This window comes from Magnolia sinica, chromosome 4, assembly GCF_029962835.1.
Source record: "Magnolia sinica isolate HGM2019 chromosome 4, MsV1, whole genome shotgun sequence".
Lineage (NCBI taxonomy): Eukaryota > Viridiplantae > Streptophyta > Magnoliopsida > Magnoliales > Magnoliaceae > Magnolia > Magnolia sinica.
Genome location: NC_080576.1, coordinates 111,889,202 through 111,913,293, shown reverse-complemented (window position 1 = coordinate 111,913,293; position 24,092 = coordinate 111,889,202). Strand labels below are relative to the sequence as shown.

Genomic DNA, 24,092 nt, shown 5'->3' with positions numbered 1-24,092 from the left:
CTTTTAGAAAGCTTACGATAAGGTTCTTAGAGAGTTAATTTGGTGGGTGTTGGGAAAGAAAAGAGTTTCAGTAGGATATATTGACATAATTAAGGATATGTATGAGGAAGGCAGGGACAAATGTGAAGACCATTAGTAGAGAGAAGTGATGCCGAATTACCATAGGCTTGCACTAAGGGCCGGCATTGAGCACTTACCTTTTTGCATTGGGCATGGATAAATTAATGAGGCATTTGCAGGAAGAGATCCTATGGTTTATGTTGTCTGCGGATTACATAGTTTTGATTGACAAGACGAGGGAGGGCATAAACATGAAGAAGTTTTCCAAAATTAATTGAACTAAAACAAAGTATAGTATGCAATTTAGTAACAATATGAGTGGGAATGTGGAATTAGTTAAAGATGCTGACCAAGAAGTTTCCAAAAATGACTACTTTCGTTATCTTGGGTCAATAATTCATGCGAGTAGAGATTGAGAAGGATATGTTACCCATAGAATTCAAGCAGGGTGGAAGAAATGGAGATTTGCCTCTCAAGTTATGTGATCTTCGTGTGCCACTCGAATTGAAAGAGAAATTTTAGAGGATGGCTATAAGACCAACCATTCTTTATGGGACAAAATGTTGGGTAGTTAAAGGAACAACATGTTCATAGGATTAGTGTAGTTGAAATGAGTATGTTGAGATGGATAAGCTGGAAGACATGGAACGATAGAATTAGATGTGAATGTATTAGAGAGAATTTAGGAGTTGCACCAATAGGTAATACAATGAGGGAAAGTCAACTTATGTACCGTTTGATAAAATGAAAAGTAAGCTTTGAAAATTAAGTGTTGAAGGGTAATTTTGAAGTAATTTTAGTCAAAAGTGAAAAGAAATTTTAATGCACCACCACTCTCAGCATTCAGTCTTCAACCTTAAGTGAAGGGAGGGGAGTTGAAAAAAAAATGCTTATTTTCAATGAAAATTAATTTAAGCACTTAATAATTTGGATTTGCCAAATGATTTGAATCCATATAAAATCACTGAAAATATCAAATTTCAATGATGTGTGTTGAAAGTAAGTTTTATCATAAATGGATTAGTCATGTGCAATGGATACCAAGAACTACTATGATTAGAGTGAGTGGTACAAGTTGAAGGCTCTAAAAGGGTAAGTGGAAGGCCTAAAAGAACACGGGTGGAAGTAGTAAGAAAAGATTTCATGACCTATGGTCTAACTGAAGTTATGGCACTTGTTAGAGTGGAATGACGGAAAAGGATTCATGTATTCGACTCCAATTAGTTGGGATAAGACTTTGATGATGAGGATGGTGATGATTGGCCCTGCAGTAACTTATTGATTGCAATCACCCTATTTAATAAACTATTAGATAGTGTGCTTGATTGTAATTAACCAATGTATTAGTCCATTCAGTCTATTCCATTGTGCATGTGAGAGTTTTGTGTTGTCGTTGTCAGTCCTTGGCCTGGATTAAGGAGGATTGCCTTAGGTTGGCTACCAGTGGGAAACTTATGTCATAACTTTCATCATGCATCAAAAGCAAAACAGGATTCATGTAGCCGACCCTAATTGATTGGGGCACAAGGCTTAGATGATGAAGAATGATGGTTAGTTCCACATTGCCCCAGTGAATAACGAATCCCTAGTTGTGATTGTGTTTGTTTTAAGTTGGACGTAACATTCTAATATTTTTTATTTCATAAAAAATATCATAATAATGTGGCTTGATTACTGTAATCCGGGTCATTTGTATATACTAAGAAGATCTTTTTTTTGTGATCTGATTGGTGGTGCCAACGTTTTTCTTTTGTTGCAGTAATCATTCCTCTTTAGCCCATCTTGGAGGAGAGACACAAGCATCCGAGCTTTGATGTGCGGAGCTGAACGTGCGTGCATTGCATCGTCATGGTCATCCATCTCAGTAGAATAATTATTCTGTGAAAATATCTAGGGATCTCTGGAAGAAGTAGTTTGCTGCTCCCCATGCACCCGATCAGATGCACCTTTGCACACTAAAGGCATGCTGGGACAACCGAACAATGCATGAGGTCGGCCCCCACTGCAGATGACATGACACGAAGATCAGGCTGGCCCACTCATCAGGAGTGCCACGTATGTATTCTGATTCTGAACCATTGTGGTATTTTGAACCGTGCATTTTTTTCCCCACACAGGTGCGGTCCCTCTGATGAGAGAATCAGCTAGATTTTTTGTACCAGGTTAGCTGCATTTTGGCACCCACACCATGCACAGTTCACATGTCCCATGCATGCGCTTGGTTGGCACAAGGGCCTGATGTTAAGGTGCAGTGGAGGCTACATGAGTAAATATGGAAGCTTGTTCCTGGCTTGATTGTTTAGCAGTTATTAATTGGCCAAACTTTAAAAACCTGAGAAGGTCATTCGAAGATACATGATGCCGCACGTGAGCCTTCCATCCGTATTGTACGTTTGGGCTTGTGCCACCATGGTTTGGTAATGGGGAATCTCGTCATCATTTGATTCTAGCCATCAAAATTTTGATCTAAAGTGGGTGTTTGAAAGGAATAAAAGAAAACAAATGTAGGCAGCTCCTGTGGTGTGCAGCAAGGAAATATCCTTACATTTATGGCAACAAGATCTTTATCTGTTGGAAGGTCACTTGTTTATGATCCTTACATTTATGGCCCACTCAAGGCTTGGAATTTCCTTACTTTCAATAAGCTTGTTACAATTATTCTGTCAAATATCAACAGGTCTCTTTGACATGATCAACAGGTGGATCATTCTGTCAAATATCAATGGGTGTCTCCTTGACATTATCAACAGGTCTCTTTGACATCATCAACAGGTCCGATGGTGAATAAACATTACCAAAACCTTACTAAGGGTTCTTTGGAATTTTTAATGGTGAGACACTCAAACATCACTGTTTCCTGTGGTGTGGTCCACCTGATATTTAGGACCACATCCTTAAATGGGCTGGAGAAACAGATGGATGGTGTGGATATTCAACGGATCATTAAGGTGGGTCCCATGGTAAGGGTAACACCCACGAAGTTGTTACATGGGTAACACCTAATCCCCTTCCCTAGGGTGTTAATGGGCCAGGCTGCGGCCAAAAAAATCAAAATCTGGGCTGAGATCTGCCCATTGACACCCCTGATAGGAACGGACAGGGACTCGAGGAGCACCGATATGTATGGGTTACACTGTACATCTATTTTGACCTATCATTTTAAGGTATAAGCTAAAAATGAGGCATATGCAAGGCCCCAAATGGAACACACAAGAGGAAAGTGGTCACAATGATAGCCACTGTTCAAACCTTCATAGGCCCACTATGATGTTTAATTGCCATCCAGCCTGTTCATAAGGCCAGGTAGACCTGGATGAAGGAAAAACACAAATATCAACTTCATCCAAAACTTCTGTGGCCCAAAAAAAGTTTTTCAATGGTAGTTGTTTAATCTTCACTGTGTGACCCAATTGAGCATTGGAGCTGCTTCACTTTTGTGCATATAATCTAAAATGATATGGAAAAAATGGATGAACGGTGTGGATAAAACCCATAGATCACAGTGGCCCCTCAGATCCCCTGTACGTTCCAAGGCTACGGACAGCAGGCTGCGAGGCTTCCATGTGGTTGGATCCCTGATTGTGGGGCCCACCTTGATATATATATATATATATATATATATATATATATATATATATATATATATATATATATATATATATATATATGTTCCTTACATCCAGGCTGTCCGTCGGTTTTTGCAGCTCATTGTAAGTCACGTTTAAAAATAAAAAAATAAAAATGAAGTAGAGTAAAAGTTCCAGGTAGACCACATCACAGGAAACAGTGGTGTGATTGACCATTAAAAACTTCCCGTGAGACACAAAAGTTTTGTATCGAGCTGATATTTTTGCCACCACTTCATCTAGGTTCTTGTGAGCTTATCAACAAGTTGGATGGAAAATAAAAATTCCAGTGGCCCCTATGAAGTTTTTAATGGTGGGTATTCAATCACCACTGCTTCCTGTAGTGTGGTTCACCTAAGACTTAGGATCTGCTTTAGTTTTGGATCATGCCCTCACGTGAGCCGTCAAAATGGATGGACGGCATGAATGTAAGGCACATACATCATGGTGGGTCCCACATGGCCGCCCCTCTTAAATACAAATGCATATCTTCATAAACCAACAACTTGACCCACAGCATGTAGAATAAAAAGTCAATGTTACCCACGTGTTTTAAATGTAAAATCCATTTGTCTGTCAAGTTCTATGACGTAGGGGAGGACGTGAGGTCGAGCACCGTCTTCCTCAAGAGGATAACTATTCTGAATCCACGGAACTTCTCTGGACTCCTCACAGAGACTTCTCGAATCCACGGAACTTCTCTGGACTCCTCACAGAGACTTCTCGAATCCATGGAACTTCTCTGGACTCCTCACAGAGACTTCTCGAATCCACGAGGAAAGAAAGCAGAAAATATAAATAAATTATAATAAATTCGAAATTGATTAATCAATGAGTAAAAACAAGTTCACAACCCTTTAAATAGGGGTACCAAGCAATGGGAAAGAAATCAGAATCAAACTACAACTCAAACTCCTAGAATCTGCGACTTACTATAAATAGTAAACTTACTATTTATAGACGGTCGTGATGTCTACTAGTGGGCAAGGTTTTCGGCCAAAAATAGTAAGTGTCCTATTTGGCTTCACCAAATCGTTCTCCTAATTATTCTAAGCTCTTTTCACGTTTGGCGCAACTCCTAAAGCCCGACGGATGAAGAGTTATAATCAAACTAAAACTTACTATTTATAGTAAAAACGAAATTAAAACAGGGAAACGACCGTCGATTAAGGGGTTTTTCGCAATTCCGTGCTGCGCAACCCGGCATAGCAGGGTTGGTTGGCTAAAGTAGCTCGTTCTACCCCAAAATCATATATTTTACGTCAGATAACTCATTCCGGATTGCGAGATACGCCCGATCTAAGGTCTGATGGTCCGGATCACTTCTGTCGTCGACCGGGTCTTTTTTGATCCATCTTGGCCAGGAAACTGTCCGCAACCCGCTCTACATCATTCTGTTAGGCTTTAAGTTTGAAAAAATAAAAGAAATAAAAAATGAAAAATGAAAAAAAAAATGACCAAGAGAAAAATGTGATATATAATCTTTTTGAAAAAATAAAAAAATAATAATAAATTAAAAATGAAAAAAAAAAAAATGACCAAGAGAAAAATGTGATATATTTTCTTTTTTAACAAGTTCAATTCCATCCCACATGATCCCATTCTCCCTAAATACCAAATGAAATTTGCATGAGACCTAATGCAATTCTATCCCATGCCCTACAACATGTCACGAGCTTCGCGTGGGACGTGGCTTATGTGGATCGAATCAGTCACTATGACCCACCGTGATGTACATGCCTTTGTAGACAAACCCAATGGACAGTGGCTTGAAAACTGCCCCAGTCCTTCTCTAGCTAGGAAGAGATAAGGCCTGGATAAGGGCACAAACCAAAAGTGAGGCAGTTCCAAGAAGCACGGGGACCACGCGCGCAGTGAGCAAACAATGTAGTGGACCAGTGGTGGACCTTCAGATCCCATGTCTGATCCTAGCTTTGTGAGGGGACCTCATCTGCATCCGACTCTAGTCCCTGACTACGGCCCACCGTGGTGTACACCTCATCTGAACCGCTCTTACAACTCGGAGCTCAAGGACCGTAGGCACTCATCTTCGCACAACACGTGTCTACACCAGCCAATCCACTTCCAGTCCCTACAACAGATATAATAAGTACATCATTGTGGAGCCCACCTTGATATATGTTCCTTGCATCCACGCTGTCCGTCCGTTTTTACCGCTTATTGCAGGTCACGTTAAAAAAGAAAAAGAAAAAAAGTAGATTAAAAGTCCCAGGAAGACCACATCATAGGAAACAGTGGTGTGATTGACCATTAAAAACTTTCCGTGGGACACAAAAGTTTCGTACCAAGCTGATATTTTGTCACCACTTCATTTAGGTTCTTGTGAGCTTACCAATAAGTTGGATGGAAAATAAAAATTCTAGTGGCTCCTGTGAAGTTTTTAATGGTGGGCATTCAATCACCACCGCTTCCTGTGGTGTGGTTCACCTAAGACTTGGATCTGCTTCAGTTTTAGATCATGCCCTAACATGAGCTGTCAAACCGGATGGAGGGCGTAAACGTAAGGCACATGCATCATGTTGGGCCCCACGTGGCTGCTCCTCTTAAATTCAAATGCATATCTTTGTAAACCGACAACTAAACTGTCAGCGCGAAGTGGATGTTACCCACATGTTTTAAATGTGAAGTTCATACGTCCGTCAGGTTCGGCTTTCGGCGTTAGGCATTAGTTTGAAAAAATTTTAAAAAAAAATCTTTTGTTCGAACCCTTCGTTCTGATTGGAAATTCCCACGTTAAACACGTGGTGTAATAAAAAGTTTTTAAGATCCTGTTTGAATTTTCAATTCATAAATGGGTAATAATTATTTCACCCGTATTTACAACACTATTTCTGTTGCTTGATGTAATGGGTTGCTCTTTAGACCCAAAAACTAACGGAGAAAGCCACAAAATATTTGTGAGTCTCACCATGATGCATGTTGATTATCCACACCGTTCATCCATTATGCCAACTGAATTTATGGTATGAGCTAAAAAATGAGGCATATCCAAAGCTCAAATAGACCACGCCATGGAAAAAAGGAAATCAAACATTTACCGTTAAAAACCTCTTAGGGCCACTATTTATTTTGTTGTGGGCCACTTGAGTGTTGAATTTGCCTCATTTTTTCGGATCATGCCTCAAAATATTTCGGTAAAACGGATGGACGGAATGTATATATAATATACATTACGTTGGGGTCTACAAATTTAAATTAACTCTTTTGAACCGGTTTCCAAGACAGAAATTTGTTTGAAAATCAAACGGGTGAAATGGTAATAATTACCCATTTACAAAGATAATTACACAAGCTCTCAAAAATCAAACAAGTCATAAGCTAGTCAATCTTACATATACAAGTAAAAGGCAAAAATAACTCGTTCGTGAGAGCTAATCTTATTCTTGCACAAATCACTTTAGTACGAAGGGCATTAATTGGTGGTTGAGAGGACTTTGGATCTTCGTCCAGTGTCCAATCTATCCATGTCGGTATGGAGGCATCAATAATTCAGTCAAGATGAAAACCATTGAGTGAGTTAGACTCTGACATGCCCTTGCAATTAGAGGTAGGCATCGAGTCGAGTCGGACCCTATGTCTAACTCGACTCGATCTGATTTTTCCAAGAACCTGACCTAAACTCAATCCGATCCGGGACCGAGTCTAGCAGGGTTGACTCGATCCGATCCGATCCGAATCCTTGCTAGCCTAACATGAACCGAGTCCGACTCGGTCAAGGAAACCGAGTCGGATCGAGTTGAGTTTGTCCAATCGATTTGGGCTGGGCTGGGCTGAGTTAAGCCGAGCCGGAAACTCTCGTGCTGGGAAGGAAACAGGAAGGAAATCGGGAGAGAGGGAGAGAAAGGAGGAGAGAAGGGAAATTAGGAGAGAAAGAAGGAGAGAGAATGAGAGAAAGAAGGACCTCGTGCGGCGCTGCTCGGGTAGGGATGGATTAGGGTTCACCGCTTGGGTAAAAGATGGGTAAAAGTAGAAGTTTTTTTTTAAAAAAATATTTATACTACTCGACTGGATTGGATCGAATCGGATTTCAGATCGGATCAGATTGGCTACTGACCCGAACTCGACTCGATCTGTGGTCGGATCTGAGTGGGTCCACTCGATCTGACCCGATCTTACTTTTGGTTCGGGTCGGATCCGATCCGATCGGTTCGAACGAGTCGGATCCATCGGTTAGGGTCGGATCCTACCCAGCTCTACTCGCAATCATACAAGCACAACCCATCTAGGCCCTCAATTAAACAACTGGATAAATTGAGGGTAAGCTACATTATTAGGGCGGGCTTGGTCTGTGGAATAAAATGGTATTGAATCCCATTAGATGGGATTAACATTGTTATCGCACAATGATTACATGTCTGAAAATACCATTGGTATTTTAGCCTTCCAATCCCATGTTTGGGATAAAATTCTTGCTATAGGAAAACACTAAATTAAACAAAATACTGTATGATGGACCATGGATTTGTAATGAACGAATCAAATTTACAACAAATATCGCTCACTCGTACAAATATATAACCAAAATGTTAGGTGTAAATAGTGTATATGGATGAAGGCATGCATCAACATGGCTGCCACATGTGTAGTGGATTTCAAAATTCATGAAAATCCTGCATGAACCAAATACAATTCGATGGGAACAAATGTAATTCCATCCCACATAATCCATCCTCCCCAGACACTTAATGAAATTTGCATGAGATCAAATGTAATTCTATCCCATGTAATTCCCGGGCCAAATGCCCTCTTGGCTTTTGTTTGTATCACGAATTGAATAGTATATTAGGGCCCGTTTGTTTTTCAAATCCCATGGTAAATGCAATGTAAATGTGTAATTATTATTTACCCATATATTTACACACCCAGTAGCCGCATCTTGACAATGACTTGATGTTGAGGGGAAGCTTCTTTGAAAAGCTCTTGCATGGAATGGAGATGGCCAAGATTTTTTCCACTAAAATATGTGGCATCCACTGTTATATATGATCTTGATCCACATCGTCCATTCGTTTTTCCCTCTCATTTTAGCACATGAGCCCAAAAATGAGATAGATCCAAAGCTCACGTGGACCACACCACAAGAAACAGGGGGAAATGAATGCTTACTGCTCAATATTTTTCTTTGGGGGCCATAGAAGTTTTCGATCAAGCCCATTGTTTTTGTTTTCCTTCATTCATGTCTGTGTGACGTTATGAACAGGTTGGATGGAAGGTATACTTTCCTGTGGGCCCTAGGCTCATTTAAAATTTCAACCATAGACGTTCAATTCCTTGTATTTTCTTTGAAAAGCAAATAATAAAAGTATTGTGATAAGTGTGGTTAGTTATTACAATCCACGATCCAGTCCCTGCAATAGGTCACGAGCTTCGCATGGGACATGGCTTATGTGGATCGATCCCTGACTACGGCCCACCACGATGTATATGCCTTTGTACACAAACCTAAAGGACGTGGCTTTGAAAACTGCCCCAGCCCTTCTCTAGCTAGGAAGAGATAAGGCCTAGATAACGGTACAAACCAAAAGTTAGGCAGTTCCAGAAATCAAGTGGACCACGCATGCAGTGAGCAAACACCTGGCATTGAAAACTTTCCCTCCATCCAAATCCATGTGACGTTACGAATAAGTTGGATGGAATTAACTATCATGGAATTAACTTTCCCTCCATCTAAGTCCATGGATGGAATTAACTATCATGGTGGGCCTCGAAAGCATGGAATCTTCCTCATTTTTGGGCCTGTATAACTTAAAATGATATTTAAAAATGGATGAATGGCATGGATAAAACCCTTAAATCACGGTGGACGTTCAGAGCCCATGTCCGATCCTAGCTCTGTGAGGGGACCTCATCTGCATCCGACTCTAGTCCCTGACTACAGGCCCACCGTGATGTACAAGTCATCTGTCCGTTTCTCTATACTCCTTCAGGGAAATCGGATTGCATACTGAGTTACTCAGCAGGCTTTTATAATACTGAGTAAACTCTGTTGGGCCCAATGTGAATTCATGTGGTTTGTCCACGCCGTCCATCTGTTTTTCCATATCATTTTAGGGGTTGAGCCCAAAATTGAAGTATATATATCTAAAGCTCAAATACACCATACCACAGGAAACAATGAAATTATTTGTTTCCACTGTTGAAACCTTTCTAAGGCCCCCAGTGCTATTTATTTATCATCCAAACTGTTCATAAGATCACACGGACATGGATGAAGGGAAAACACAAATAACAGCTTGATCTAAAACTAATATTGGCCCCTAAGAACTTTTCAAAGGTAGACTTCAATTCACACTATTTCCGGTGGTATGGTCCACTTTAGCTTTGGATATGATTAATCTTTGGGTTAAAGCCCTAAGTTTATATGATAAAATAGATGGACGGAGTTGATACAATGCACAAATGACGTTGGCCCCATAGAGTTTACTCACCATTAAAAACGTCTTAAGGGCAAGCATAATGTTTATTTGCCATCCAAACGGTAGATAAGATCAAAAATACCTGAATACAAGGACCACACAAATATCAGCAACATCCAAAACTTTTATGGCACCTGAGAAGTTTTTAATGATCAATCACCGCTGTTTCATGTGGTTTGGTCCACTTGAGATTTGGATCTACTGCATTTTTGGGCTTATAAGCTAAAATGATCTGGCGAAACAGAAACAGATGAGCGTGGAGGATATAAGACAAATACATCAAGGTAGGCCCCATAGTCAGGGATCCACAGAAGCCACGGAACTTCAAGTGTATGTGTAGTCCATTCATCTCCTTTGGTAGTACTACATTATTAGGGCTTGTCTGTATTTCTGAATTTAAAGGAGAATTAATGTAAGTGGGCCATCATTACTCATTCCCAATATTTATATCAACGAGTATTTACAACACATCAAAATTAATATGGATAGTCAAATGCATGTGCAAGTGGTGAAAGGAAAATGTATTTGTAATGATTATAATTTTACCTTTAAAAATAAATAAATTTATCATCTATACCAATTTTCACAAGTAAAACAAACAATGAAAGTATTACAATAATTGTAGTAATTAGTAAGGGCCTGTTTGGCCGGATGGATTACATGGGCTTAGGTGGGATGGAATTGCATCTGGTCCTGTGCCAATTCCACTCCACGTTTGGGAAGAGTGGAAAAGCTTGGAAGTAGGCTGATGGAACCGTATCGGGTCCCGTGCTAATATCACTCAATGTTAGCAAGTTGTGTAGGTCCCACCATGATGTGTGGACTATATCCACACCGTCCACCCATTTTTCGAGTTCATTTTAGAGCATGGGCCAAAAAATCAAGTAGATCTAAAGCTCAAGTGGGCCCCACCATAGAAATCAATGGGGATTGAATAATTACCGTTGAAAACTTCTTTGGGGCTACATAAGTTTTGGATCTGCCTCATTTGTAGGCCCATGCCACAAAATGAGGTTACAAAACAAATGAACGGTTCAAATATAACACATGTTTGTTATTGTCAATAGTTTCAAATGATGGTGGGTATCTCCTTTCAATGTACCACCGTATTACAAACAAAAAATAGGAATTAAGCTTATCCCATTGTATCAGGAACAGTCCCTGCCATGGGTAATAATACCGTGGGATCGGTCCGGCCAAACAGGCCCTAAAATTCACCTCAACCCTAGTCCCTTCAACTCACGTTCTTCTTCGAATGGGATGCTGCTTTGGTAAATCCCTGAATCCACTGAGGTTGGTGGATCCTTGACTGTGGGACCACCACGATGCACATGTCTTATATCAACTTCGTCCATCCATTTCTCTATATCCTTTTAGGGTACTAGCTCAAAAATGCACAATTTCAAATCAGAAATGGACCACACCAAAGGAAGTAGTGGGGATCGAATGCCCACCATTAAAAACTTCTTGATGGCTTCCAGAATGTGTGTTTGCCATCCAACCTATTGATACGGTGACAAATACCTAACTGAAAGGACCACACAATGATCGGGTTGACATAAAACTTTTGTAACCCATGAGAAGTTTTTAATGGTCAATTACCACGGTTTCACATGGTGTAGTCCACTTGAAATTTGGATTTGCTGCATTTTTGGGCTCTTAAATTAGGATGTGGAGAAATGGATGGATGGTGTAGATATAAGATAAATACATCAAGGTGGCCCCAAAGTCAGTGATCCACTGACCTCGGCTGATTTGGAGATCTATTGAAGCTGTATCCAGTCACATGTTTTCTAATCCATTTATTTCTTTTGGCATTACTATATTATTATCTCTTGTTTGATTTTTTGAATTCAGTAGTAAATTATTTTAAGTAGGCCATCATTGCTCTTTTACATTATTTAAATAGACAAGTATTTATGGCACATCCATATATAGCCAAATGCATATGAAGGTAAATGCATTCCCAATGATTACATTTTAATAGTAAATATTTGCTAAGTACTAGAGCAAATAATGAAAATATTATAATAATCGTGGGTAATTGTTACACATCTGACACTAGTCCTCTGCAACTTGTCATGCACTTTAAGTGGGATGTGGTTGACTGAGTGGAGATACCTCATTTCAACACTTGAGGTCTTGGTATCCATCCCTAGCGGGGGTGGCTAACACAGAGTGTGTGTACTGACATGGGTGTGCACCGAGTGTCTCACTATCTATGAAAAAGTATTGCTTTGAAAATTTTTATAAAAAAAAACTCGGGATGAATTGAAACCTTGAGGAAGAGATATTTGGGATTAATTGGTGTGAAATGCCTTCATTTAGGTCTTTTATACAGCTGCCCTGGTTCGAGTATACATGACATGTTAATTATAGCTCCGAAGCAATTTAATTATTATTGGCTGAATGATCCAAACCGTTCAAACATTGGCCATTTAAATGGACGATTAAAAAGTGTTGGAAGGTCACCTGTTTGTGAGCCTTACATTTATGGCCCACTCGAGGCTTGGAATTTCCTTAATTTTGGCCCAAGTATATATTTCAATAAGCTTGTTACGGTTATTCTATCAAATATCAATAGGTCTCTTTGACATGATCAATAGGTGGATCGTTCTGTCAAATATCAACAGGTGTCTCCTTGACATGATCAACAGGTCGATCATTCTGTCAAATATCAACAGGTCTCTTTGACATCATCAACAAGTCGAATGGCAAATAAACATTACAAAAACCTTAAGATGGGTTCTTTGGAATTTTTAATGGTGAGACACTCAAACATCACTGTTTCGTGTGGTGTGGTCCACCTGATATTTAGGACCACATCCTTAAAGGGGCTGAAGAAACGGATGGATGGTGGGGATATTCAACATATCATTAAGGTGGGTCCCATGGTAAGGGTAACACCCACTAAGTTGTTACCTGGGTAACACCTAATCCCCTTCCCTAGGGTGAAATCAAAATCTGGGCTGAGATCTGCCCATTGACAGCCCTACTAAGAACCGACAGAGACTCGAGGAGCACCGAGATGTATGGGTTACAATGTACATCTATTTTGCCCTATCATTTTAAGGTATAAGCTAAAAATAAGGCACATCCAAGGCCCAAATGGAACACACAAGAGGAAGAAGTGGTCATAATGATACCCACCATTCAAACCTTCATAGGCCCACTATGATGTTTAATTGCCATCCATCCTGTTCATAAGGCCACGTGGACCTGGATGAAGGGAAAACACAAATATCAACTTCATCCAAAACTTCTGTGGTCCCAAAAAAGTTTTTCAATAGTAGTTGTTTAATCCTCACTGTGTGGCCCAATTGAGCATTGGAATTGCTTCACTTTCGTGCCTATAACCTAAAATTGTATGGAAAAATGGATGAACGGTGTGGATAAAACCCATAGATCACAGTGGCCCCTCAGATCCCCTGTACGTTCCAAAGCTAGGGACAGTAGGCTGCGAGGCTTCCATGTGGTTGGATCCCTGATTGTGGGGCCCACCTTGATATAAGTTCCTTACATCCAGGCTGTTCATTGGTTTTTACAGGTCATTGTAGGTCACTACTAAAAATAATAATAATAAAGTAGATTAAAAGTCCCAAGTAGACCACATCACAGGAAACAGTGGTTTGATTGACCATTAAAAACTTCCCCGTGGGACACAAAAGTTTTGTATCAAGCTGATATTTTTGCCACCACTTCATCTAGGTTCTTGTGAACTTATCAACAATTTGGATGGAAAATAAAAATTCCAGTGGCCCCTATGAAGTTTTTAACTGTGGGTATTCAATCACCACTGCTGCCTGTAGTGTGGTTCACATAAGACTTGGATCTGCTTCAGTTTTGGATCATGCCCGAACGTGAGCCGTCAAAACGGATGAACGGCGTGAATGTAAGGCACATACATCATGGCGGGTCCCACATGGGCGCCCCTCTTAAATACAAATGCATATCTTCATAAACCAACAATTGGACCGACAGATTGTAGAACAAAAAGTCGATGTTACCCACGTCTTAAGTGTGAAATCCATTCGTCTGTCAGGTTCTGTTACGCTTAAGTTTGAAAAAATAAAAGAAATAAAAAATGAAAAATGAAAAAAATAAATGGCCAAGAGAAAAATGTGATATATTTTCTTTTTGAAACAATAAAAAAATAATTAAAAAAATGAAAAAAAAATTGACCAAGAGAAAAATGTGGTATATTATCTTTTTGAAAAAATAAAAATGAAAGATAAATGACCAAGGGAAAAATGTGGTATATTATCTTTTGTTAAAATCTTTCATTCTGGTTGAGAAATACCACGTTAAACTTATGGCATAATAGAAAGTCTTTAACCTGGTCAATCCTTCATATACAAGTACAAGGCAAAAAGAACTCATTTGTGAGAGCTGATCTTATTCTTGCACAAATCACTTTAGTTCACTTTAGTATGGAGCACATTAATCGGTGGTTGAGAGAATTCTGGATCTTCGCCCAGTGTCCAATATATCCATGTTGGTGCGAAGGCATCAATAATTCAGTCAAGATGAAAACCCTTGAGTTAGTTAGACTTTGACACGCCCTCGCAATTAGAGGTGGGCATCGAGTCGAGTCAAACCGGATTGGGTCCAACTCGACTCGATTCGATTTTTCCAAGAATCTGACCCGAACTCGATTCGATTCGGGACCGAGTCCAGTAGGGTTGACTTGATCCGATCCGGTCAAGGAAATTGAGTCGGATCGAGTTGAGTCTGTTCGGTCAATTCGGACTGGGCTGAGTCAAGCCGAGCTAGAGACTCTCGTGCTAAGAAGGAAACATGAGGGAAATTGAGAGAGAGAGAGAGAGAGAGAGAGAGAGAGAGAGAGAGGAGGAGGAGAGAAAGAAGGAGAGGAGGGAAATCAAGAGACGGATAGGGTTCGCTGCCTGAGTAGGGATGGGTTAGAGTTCGTCGTTCGGGTAAAAAAAGGGTAAAAGGGTAAAAGTAAAAGTTAATTTATTTATTTTTTAATTTATACTATTCAATCGGATCAGATTGACTACTAACCCGAGCTCGACTCGATGTGCGGTCAGATATGAGTGGGTCTAATCAATCTGACCTGATCCTGGCTTTCGGTTCAGGTTAGATTGATCAAACTAGTTCAAACGAGTCGGATCCATCGCTTCAAGTCGGATCCTACCCAACTCTACTCGCAATCATACAAGCTCAACCCATCTAGGCCCTCGGTTAAACAACTGGCTAAATTAAGGGTAAGCTACATTGTTAGGGCGTGTTTGGTCCGTGGAATAGAATGGTATTGAATACCATTAAATGGTATTAACATTGTTATTGCACAATGATTGCATGTCCGAAAATACCATGGTATTTTAGCCCTCCAATCCCATGTTGGGGATAAAATCCTTGCTATAGGAAAACATTGAATTAAACAAAATCTTGTACGGTGAACCATGGAATTGTAATCAACGAATCAAATTCACAACCAATATCGTTCACTCATACAAGTATATAGCCAGAATGTCATGTGTAAACAATGTATATGGATGAACAGATGCATCAATGTGGGTGCCACATGTGTAGTGGATTTCGAAATTCATGAAAATCCTGCATGGGACAAAATACAATTCCATTTGAACAAATTCAATTCCATCCCACATGATCCCATCCTCCCCAAATACCAAATGAATTTTGCCTAAGACAAAATGCAATTCTATCCCATGCCCTACAACGGGTCACGAGCTTCGCGTGGGACGTGGCTTATGTGGATCGGATCACTCACTATAGCCCACCATGATGTATATGCCTTTGTAGATAAACCTAGCAGATGTGGCTTGAATACTGCCCCAACACTTCTCTAGCTAGGAAGAGATAAGGCCCAGATAAGGGTACAAACCAAAAGTGAGGCAGTTCCAAGAATCACGTGGACCACGCGCGCAGTGAGCAAACAATGTAGCGGACCAGCAGTGGACCTTCAGAGCTCATGTCCGATCCTAGCTTTGTGAGGGGACCTCATCTACATCGGACTCTAGTCCCTGACTACGGGCCCACCGTGATGTACATGTCATCTGTCCGTTTCTCTATATTCCTTTGGAGAAATGGATGGACGGTGTAGATATAAAATAAATACATCAAGGTGGCCCCAAAGTCAGGGATCCACTGACCTCGACTGATTTGGAGATCTGTTGAAGCTGTATCCAGTCACATGTTGTCTGGTCCATTTATTTCTTTTGGCATTACTATATTATTATCTCTTGTTTGATTTTTTGAAGTGAGTAGTAAATTATTGTAAGTAGGCCATCATTGTTCTTTCACATTGTTTAGTGTGTATGAGTAAATATGGAAGCTTGCTCCTGGGGTGATTGTTTAGCAGTTATTAATTGGCTAAACTTTAAAAGCCTGAGAAGGTCATCCAAGATACATGATACTGCAAGTGGGCCTTCCATCCATATTGTCCGTTTGGGCTTGTGCCACCATGGTTTGGTGATGGTGAATATCGTCATCATTTGATTCTAGCCATCAAAATTTTGATCTAAAGTGGGTGGTTGAAAGGAATAAAAGAAAAAAAACGTAGGCACCTTCTGTGGTGTGCAACAAGGAAATATCCTGCCAATCTATGGTTGGTGGCAACAAGATCTTCATCTGTACCACTGCAAGGTTGAGTGGATGGCATGGCTAGATCTTGCAACCTGAGAGACATTACGAGGGCATTTTGAATGGGTGAGCGATTCAGATATCGATTTGGTTGGCCCTTACTTCTGCCTCGAAGGCCACGGGAGTAGATTAAACTGGCAGTGCAGACATTTGTTCCGATCTGCCTTGCCATGTTTGGGGATAACCCAATTCCCCCCAGACTTCTGTTCTGACGGGCCCTTCCAAACTACATGATGGAAGAGGATGAAGCAACAGTTTATATTCCATAGAAAAAAATGCTGAGGTTTGGATGGCTAGGATCTTCCTAGTCTGGGACATTTTGGGGAATAGTCAATGGACTGGATCTCCAATTGATAGGTCCTACTTATACCAGTCCTGACTTAAACGGACTTGTACCGGTTTGGATGGAGTAAATGAGGCGTAAGAGGTGCATTGGAACAAATGAATTGGGAGTAAATCTGGATGATTTGAAATCTTCGGAATTTTTAATGGTGAGACACTCAAACATCACTGTTTCCTGTGGTGTGGTCCACCTGATATTTAGGACCACATCCTTAAATGGGCTGGAGAAACGGATGGATGGTGTGGATATTCAATGGATCATTAAGGTGAGTCCCATGGTAAGGGTAACACTCGCTAAGTTATTACGTGTAATCCCCTTCCCTAGGGTGTTAATGGGCCACACTTGGGCCTAAAAAATAAAAATCTGAGCTGAGATTTGCCCATTGACAGCTCTACCATTTTAAGGTATAAGCTAAAAATGAGGCACATCCAAGGCCCAAATGGAACACACAAGAGGAAGAAGTGGTCATAATGATACCCACCGTTCAAATCCTCATCGGCCCACTGTGATGTTTAATTGCCATCCATCCTATTCATAAGGTCGTAGAGTTGGTTGAAGGAAAAACACAAATATTAACTTGCTCCAAAACTTCTATGGCCCCAAAAAAGTTTTTCAATGGTAGTTGTTTAATCCTCACTGTGTGGCCCAATTGAGCATTGGAACTGCTTCACTTTGGCGCTTTTAATCTATAATAATATGGAAAAATGGATGAACGGTGTGGATAAAACCCATAGATCACAGTGGCCCCTCAGATCGCCTGTATGTTCCAAAGCTAGGTACAACAGGGTGCGGGGCTTCCATGTGGTTGGATCCCTGATTGTGGGCCCTACTTGATATATGTCCCTTACATCCAGGCTGTCCGTCAGTTTTTACAGCTCAATGTAGGTCTCGTTAATATATATATATATATATATATAGTCCCAGGTAAACTGGGTCGCAGGAAACAATGGTGTGATTGACCGTTAAAAACTTCCCGTCGGACACACGTTTTGTATCAAGCTGATATTTTTGCCACCACTTCATCTAGGTTCTTGTGAGCTTATCTACTGGTTGGATGGAAAATAAAAATTCCAGTGGCCCCTATGAAGTTTTTAACGGTGGGTATTCAATCACCACTGCTGCCTGTAGTGTGGTTCACCTAAGACTTGGGTCTGCTTCAGTTTTGGATCATGCCCTAACATGAGCCGTCAAAACGGATGGACGGTGTGAATGTAAGGTACATACATCATGGTGGGTCACACATGGCCGGCCCTCTTAAATACAAATGCATATCTTCATAAACCAACAACTAGACCGACAGCATGTAGAACAAAAAGTGGATGTTACCCACGTGTTTTAAATGTGAAATCCATTCGTCTGTCAGGTTCTGTTACACTTAAGTTTGAAAAAATAAAAGAAATAAAAAATGAAAAATGAAAAAAAAAATGACCAAGTGAAAAATGTGATATATAATCTTTTTGAAAAAATTAAAAATTAAAAATAAAAATTAAAAAAAAAAATGACCAAGAGAAAAATATGGTATTTTATCTTTTTTAACAAATTCAATTCTATCCCACGTGGTCCCATCCTCCCTATATAACAAATGAAATTTGCATGAGACCAAATGCAATTCTATCCTATGCCCTACAACAGGTCACGAGCTTCGCGTGGGACGTGGCTTATGTGGATCGAATCACTCACTATGGCCCACCATGATGTATATGCCTTTGTAGACAACCTTAGTGGACGTGGCGTGAATACTGCCCCAGCCCTTCTCTAGCTAGTAAGAGATAAGGCCTAGATAAGGGTGCAACCCAAAAGTGAGGCAGTTCCAAGAATCACGTGGACCACCCACGCGCAGTGAGCAAACAATAGCGGACCAGCGGTGGACCTTCAGAGCTCATGTCCAATCCTAGCTTTGTGGGGGGACCTCATCTGCATCTGACTCTAGTCCCTGACTACGGGCGGCACACCATGATGTACACGTCATCTGTCCGTTTCTCTATATTCCTTCGGGGAAATGTACTGAGTTATTCCGTATGCTCTTATAGTACTGAGTAAATTCTGTTGGGCCAAATGTAAATTTATGTGTTTTATCCATGCCGTCCATCCGTTTTTCCAGATCATTTTAGGGGTTGAGCCCAAAATTGAAGTATATCTAAAGCTCAAATAGATCATACCACAGGAAACAATGAAATTATTTATTTCCACTGTTGAAACCTTTCTAAGGACTCTAGTGCTGTTTATTTGTCATCCAAACTGTTCATAAGATCACACATGCATGGATGAAGGGAAAACACAAATAGCAGCCTGATCTAAAACTTATATTGCCCCCTAAGAACTTTTCAAAGGTAGACTTCAATTCACACTATTTCTAGTGGTGTGGTCCATTTTAGCTTTGGATATGATTAATCTTTGGGTTAAAACCCTAAATTTATATGATAAAATGGATGGACGGAATTGATACAATGCATAAATGACGTTGGGCCTCACAGAGTTTACTCACCATTAGAAACATCTTAGGGGCAAGCATGATGTTTATTTGCCATCCAAACTGTAGATAAGATCAAAAATACCTGAATACAGGGACCACACAAATATCAGCAACATCCAAAACTTTTATGGCACGAGAGAAGTTTTTAATGATCAGTCACCGCTGTTTCTTGTGGTGTGGTCCACTTGAGATTTGGATCTGCATTTTTGGGCTTATAAGCTAAAATGATCTGGTGAAACAGATGACCGTTGTGGATATAAGACAAATACATCAAGGTAGGCCCCATAGCCAGGGATCCACAAATCTCGGATCTAAGGATCCACAGAAGCCACGTAACTTCAAGTGTATGTGTAGTCCATTCATCTCCTTTGGTATTACTGCATTATTGGGGCTTGTCTGTATTTCTGAATTCAAAGGAAAATTAATGTAAGTGGACCATCATTACTCATTCCCAATATTTATATCAACGAGTATTTACAACACATCAAAATTAATATGGATAGTCAAATGCGTATTCAAGTGGAAAAAGGAAAATGTATTTGTAAAGATTATAATTTTACATTAAAAAAATATTCTTCTATACCAGTTTTCATAAGTAAAACAAACAACGAAAGTATTACAATAATTGTAATAAATTATTAAAATTCACCTCAACCCTAGTCCCTTCAACTCACATTCTTCAAATGGGATGCTGCTTTGGTGAATCCCTGAATCCACTGAGGTTGGTATATCCTTGACTGTGGGACCACCACGGTGCACATGTCTTATATCCACTTTGTCCATCCATTTCTCTGTATCCTTTTAGGGTACTAACCCAAAAATGCAGCAATTCCAAATCAGAAATGGACCACACCAAAGGAAATAGTGGGGATCGAATGCCCACCGTTAAAAACTTCTTGATGGCTAACAGAATGTGTATTTGCCATCCAACCTATTGATACGGTGACAAATACCTAAATGAAAGGACCACACAATGATCAGGTTGACATAAAACTTTTGTAACCCATGAGAAGTTTTTAATGGTCAATCACCACTATTCCACGTGTTGTCCACTTGAAATTTGGATTTGCTGCATTTTTGGGCTCTTTAGGATATGGAGAAATGGATGGACGGTGTAGATATAAGATAAATACATCAAGGTGGCCCCAAAGTCAGGGATCCATTGACCTCCACTGATTTGGAGATCTATTAAAGCTGTGCCCAGTCACATTAATTTTATATATATATATATATATATATATATATATATATATATATATATATATATAGAGGCATGCTCACCTACGCACCTACGCACGTGCGCACCTTTGCACACGTGTCATGAGTGTCGAATCCGAACGGTCCATAAGATGCGGAATCCCATGAAACCTTAGGTTGTGAATTTTCACCCTGATCTAAGATTCTGGTGGGCCATAGCAAAGAGAATTTCAAATCAAGGGAAGAAACTGTTTGCATTTTTCATGGCCCACCAAAGTTTTGGATCAAAGTAAAATTTCATACCAAGGGTTTCATGAGGTTCTGCTTCATGTGGACCGTTCAGATTTTTGAGAATCATCATATATGATGAGTTCTAAAAAAAGTTCGTATGTAGAACGTACGAACTAGTTCGCGGGTGAGCGTTTCCGTATATGTGTGTGTGTGTGTGTGTGTGTGTATTGAAGAAGACTTCAGGAAAAAAAGACCTGATAGGAGCCTATCGTAAAGACACTAACGGTAGGAAATAGACAAAATGGCACTGGGAATGGCAAAAACAAGGCCTAACACTCTGGTGGACCCCGCTATCCACTGGAATCCCTATTGGAGCCGAGCCGATCTGCCCCGAGACCCACTTTATCGAGGAAAAGGTTGCCCTTAACTCGGCAAGGGAAAAGAGTGATCTGCCTAACTAGGGAGGAAACCTGAGTGTTGCTGGCCAGCCGCACCATACCATCAACAGGACCATTTCCTTCTCTAAAGATATGAGAAAATTTCATCTGACCCTGCACACCAAGACTCCTGATTCGGGCCACCCAATACGTCCATTTCTAGCTGGGCTTGACTGTCTCATTCAAAAAGTCCACGGCGAGACTGGAGTCCAATTCAACTTGTATTCTCGAAAGGCCTAGCCGAGAACAAAATGAGAGACTGTCATGAATCGCTCTCAGCTCAGCGTAGACATTGGATGCTAACCTGTAACCTGACGAGAACGCAAAGATGAACTTGCCCCTGTCACCTCTACAAATGCCACCTCCGCCAAATGGGCCCGGATTTCCTCTAGCCGACCCGTCAATGTTGAGCTTGACCCACACCAATTGCGGTTTCATCCACCTGATGACAGTAGGAGATGATCTAACTCGCGATGCGGCTACTATCCCCAACTCAGCCGCGGACGTTCTGCGAGGAGGCGGGCGAAGAAGATCAGGAAAATGGCTGGTTAGCGAGTAAAGTCAGGGCTTCACTTTATCCCTGATAGCTGCAGCTAGGATCTTTTTCCCATCAATTCTAGTGGAATTACAAGCTTTCTAAACTTCCTATAAGATAAAGCAGGGGGCAATTTTTAGCAGAGGAAAAATTCTGGGATTATCGAGAGAGGGGTTCCACCAAGCAACCAACATACCTTCAACAGTGGAATTTGAATTGCATACAATCCCAAAAATCCCACCAAAGTACCCCCAACTCACTGACGCTAAAGGGCTGTTGATGAAAATGTGTTGCAGGGACTCCACCGAGCAGTAACTGGAAGAAGTATCTGGACTGCAATCGCACTGGGAAGCTAATGACACATCACGCTTTTGAACTTCCACATCAACCGAGATAGCCTTGTGTAAGAGTCTCCAGACAAATAGGGAGATTCTCGGGGGTAGACTAGCATGCCATACCCACCGAGACCAGTCTTTGCGTGGCTTGCTCAATCTGCAAAGGTTCCAAGTAGAGATGACAGAGAACACGCTGCTAGGGGTGAACGGCCAAATGTGGGAGTCCGGGCTGTCCGACAGGTAGAAGCCGGCCTGAAAGATACAATCCACAATTTGCTAAGGCAGAAAATCATAAGCTAAGGAGGGAGGAAGCGGGCCAGCCGTCCCCAGAACTTGGTTGACTTTGGTTGACAGTAGAATTGTTGGCACTTGTCAAGACGCGTACAGGATCAACGGGCCCAGGCCCGACCAATTGTCGAACTAGAAATTGCAGGTGCCCTGTCCGATTTGCTAGCGCACATGAAGATCCAACAAGGGCAGCAGCATGTGGATTTTCTTCCACAATGGGGAAGTGAATGCAGAGGATCTGATTGGACCCGGCAAGGAGAGGTCCATATGATACTTGGCGTTCATGAAAGACTTCCAAAGGCTGACATCTACCTTGTATCTGATAGCCCATCCCAGCTTCAACCTAAGTGCTTTCACGAAATCTAGCAGCATCCTAATACCCAAACCTCCTTCTGATTTAGGAAACTTAATTTATTTCCACCCTGTCCATTGAAGCTTTTTCTTATCTTCGGCCCAACCCCACAAGAAATTCGCAAAAAGGTGCTTTAGCGAAGCTAGAACTTGGCTAGGAATTAGAGTGGCTACTAAGGTGTGAATGGGGATACTTCCCAAAACATGACGAACAAGGACAAGTCTGCCTGCTTGGGATAGACAACATGCTCGTCAACCGCAAATTCAGCCCTCAATCTTATTAATCAGAGGCTAGAAGGAGCTCGATTTCACCCCACTGAAAGCTAGCGGGACCCTAGATATATCAGGTTTGAATTACACTTATATAGCAACGCCCAGTGATCTTTCGATGGCCCTGACTCTAGAGGCAGTGATTTTATTGGAGCAGAATAACGCGCTCTTGTGAAAATTAATTTTCTGCCCCGAGGCACGTTGGTATTTATCTAGAAATGTTGTGAGCGAGCGGAGGGATTACTACCCTTCATTGACGAAGAGCAAAGTGTCGTCTGCATAGAGGAGGTGTGAAACCTATTGGCACCCCCTCCTGAGCCAAAAAGGGGTGCACATCCCTTGATTCATGAGACAGTTGATACCTCTGCTAAGCATCTGAGCCGCAAGAATGAATAGACTAGGGGATAGGGGGTCCCCCTGGCGAATCCCTCTAGAAGACTTGAAAAAGCCTGCGGCTTTCCCGTTAATGAGAATTGAGAACCAGGCGTTGTTCCAACACTTCTCAACCATTTACACCTAAGGGGTACTAAATCCGAACTTTAGCAGAACCTGCTTCAGGAAATTCCAATCTAGCTAGTCGTAGGCTTTTTCCATGTCCAGCTTCAAGATGATGTTACCCCCTCACACTTTCCTGTTGAGATCCCTGACCAATTCCTGCACAAGAGCAATGCTTTCAGCCATCGATCTGCCCTTAATGAATGCACCCTGCTCAGGGGAGATAAGCACAGGGAGAACTTTGTTCAGGCTAGCTTAAATGATACCAGCAATGATCTTATAGAGGTAGTTACAGAAGCTAATGGGACGGTAATTTGAGAAGGATTCCAGGGCAGCCAATTTCGGAATTAAATAGATGAGAGTAGCAGAAACAGCCTGCGAGAAGAT

The 24,092-nt window shown here is 41.1% G+C and overlaps 1 protein-coding gene across 1 annotated transcript; it reads right to left on the bottom strand.

The window, feature by feature from the left end:
- Positions 1 to 21,590: 21,590 nt before the first annotated feature.
- LOC131244295 (uncharacterized) lies at positions 21,591 to 23,891 on the bottom strand. Its single transcript, XM_058243929.1, has 5 exons — positions 23,836 to 23,891; positions 23,573 to 23,726; positions 22,163 to 22,553; positions 22,061 to 22,076; positions 21,591 to 21,975 (listed from the first exon to the last, which is right to left on the bottom strand). Exons 1-5 carry the CDS (start codon positions 23,889 to 23,891, stop codon positions 21,591 to 21,593), a joined length of 1,002 nt encoding a protein of 333 aa, XP_058099912.1.
- Between the last annotated feature and the right edge of the window lie 201 nt (positions 23,892 to 24,092).

Bases quoted from the DNA above. Each gene is read 5' to 3' on its own strand.
- LOC131244295 (XM_058243929.1), bottom strand. From the start codon at position 23,891: ATGGCTGAAAGCATTGCTCTTGTGCAGGAATTGGTCAGGGATCTCAAC. The intron at 23,727-23,835 runs GTGAGGGGGTAA...AGTACCCCTTAG, and splicing joins AGGGATCTCAACAGGAAAGT to GTGTAAATGGTTGAGAAGTG. The intron at 22,554-23,572 runs GTATCAACTGTC...TGTATCTTTCAG, and splicing joins GGCTCAGATGCTTAGCAGAG to GCCGGCTTCTACCTGTCGGA.